The sequence below is a fragment of the Aptenodytes forsteri genome, unplaced genomic scaffold, assembly GCF_000699145.1.
Source record: "Aptenodytes forsteri isolate BGI_AS27 unplaced genomic scaffold, ASM69914v1 Scaffold1, whole genome shotgun sequence".
Taxonomy (NCBI): Eukaryota; Metazoa; Chordata; class Aves; order Sphenisciformes; family Spheniscidae; genus Aptenodytes; species Aptenodytes forsteri.
The window spans coordinates 4,608,168-4,608,845 of record NW_008795035.1 but is presented as its reverse complement, the minus strand read 5'-3'; the positions used below and the strand labels follow the sequence as shown (position 1 = coordinate 4,608,845).

The 678-nt window shown below is 64.7% G+C and overlaps 1 protein-coding gene across 1 annotated transcript in view; it reads right to left on the bottom strand.

Moving 5' to 3' along the window:
* MEX3B (mex-3 RNA binding family member B) overlaps positions 1-678 on the bottom strand; it is a 9,982-nt gene that overhangs the window by 3,212 nt on the left and 6,092 nt on the right. The window contains exon 4 of the mRNA XM_019471322.1: positions 6-552. Coding sequence (XP_019326867.1) covers positions 6-552 — 547 coding nt within the window. The remainder of the gene's footprint in view (positions 1-5; positions 553-678) is intronic.

Below are 678 nucleotides of genomic sequence, written 5' to 3'. Positions count from 1 at the left end.
TGGGCGTGATGCTGGGCGGCGTGGGCTTGCTCCAGAGGCTGCCCGTGCCGTTCAGCTCGAAGCCCACGTCCGTGCCGTTGGCGTGGAAGTCGTTCTCGTCCGTCAGCTCGATGATGCCGCCGGTGCGCATGGCGATGTGCGCCTCGATCTCCTCCCGGGCCCGGTCCACGTTCTCGGGCATGCCCGTCACCTCGAAGACCGGCTCCTTGTCCCGGCTGGGGGTCACGATGTAGGTGTGCGTCTGCTGCTGGATGCGCTTGATGGTGGCCCCCTTGGGCCCCACGACCAAGCCCACCACGCGATAAGGCACCCGCACCTGGATGGTGGTTTGGCCGGGCAGGTTCGGGGGGCCGGGAACGGTGCCGTTCAGGGCCGTGTTCTTGTTCCGCGAGGCTCGGATCATGGAGAAGTGCTCGGCCGCCGAGATGATCTCCCTGCGGGCCATGGCCACATCTTCCTTTCTGCCTGTCACAACAAAGAGCGGCTCCTCCCCGCGAACCGGGGTCTTGATGTAGGTGTTGGTCTTTGCCCGCAGAGCTTTGATTTTACAACCTGGGAACGAGATGCGGGAGATGGAGGGCGAAGGGGAGGGGGAGGAAGGGGAAGTGGTGGTGGAGGGGGAGAACCGGTTACAACCCATTATTTGGGTGCAGCTGGGGGGGTGGAGGGGGGAAAACC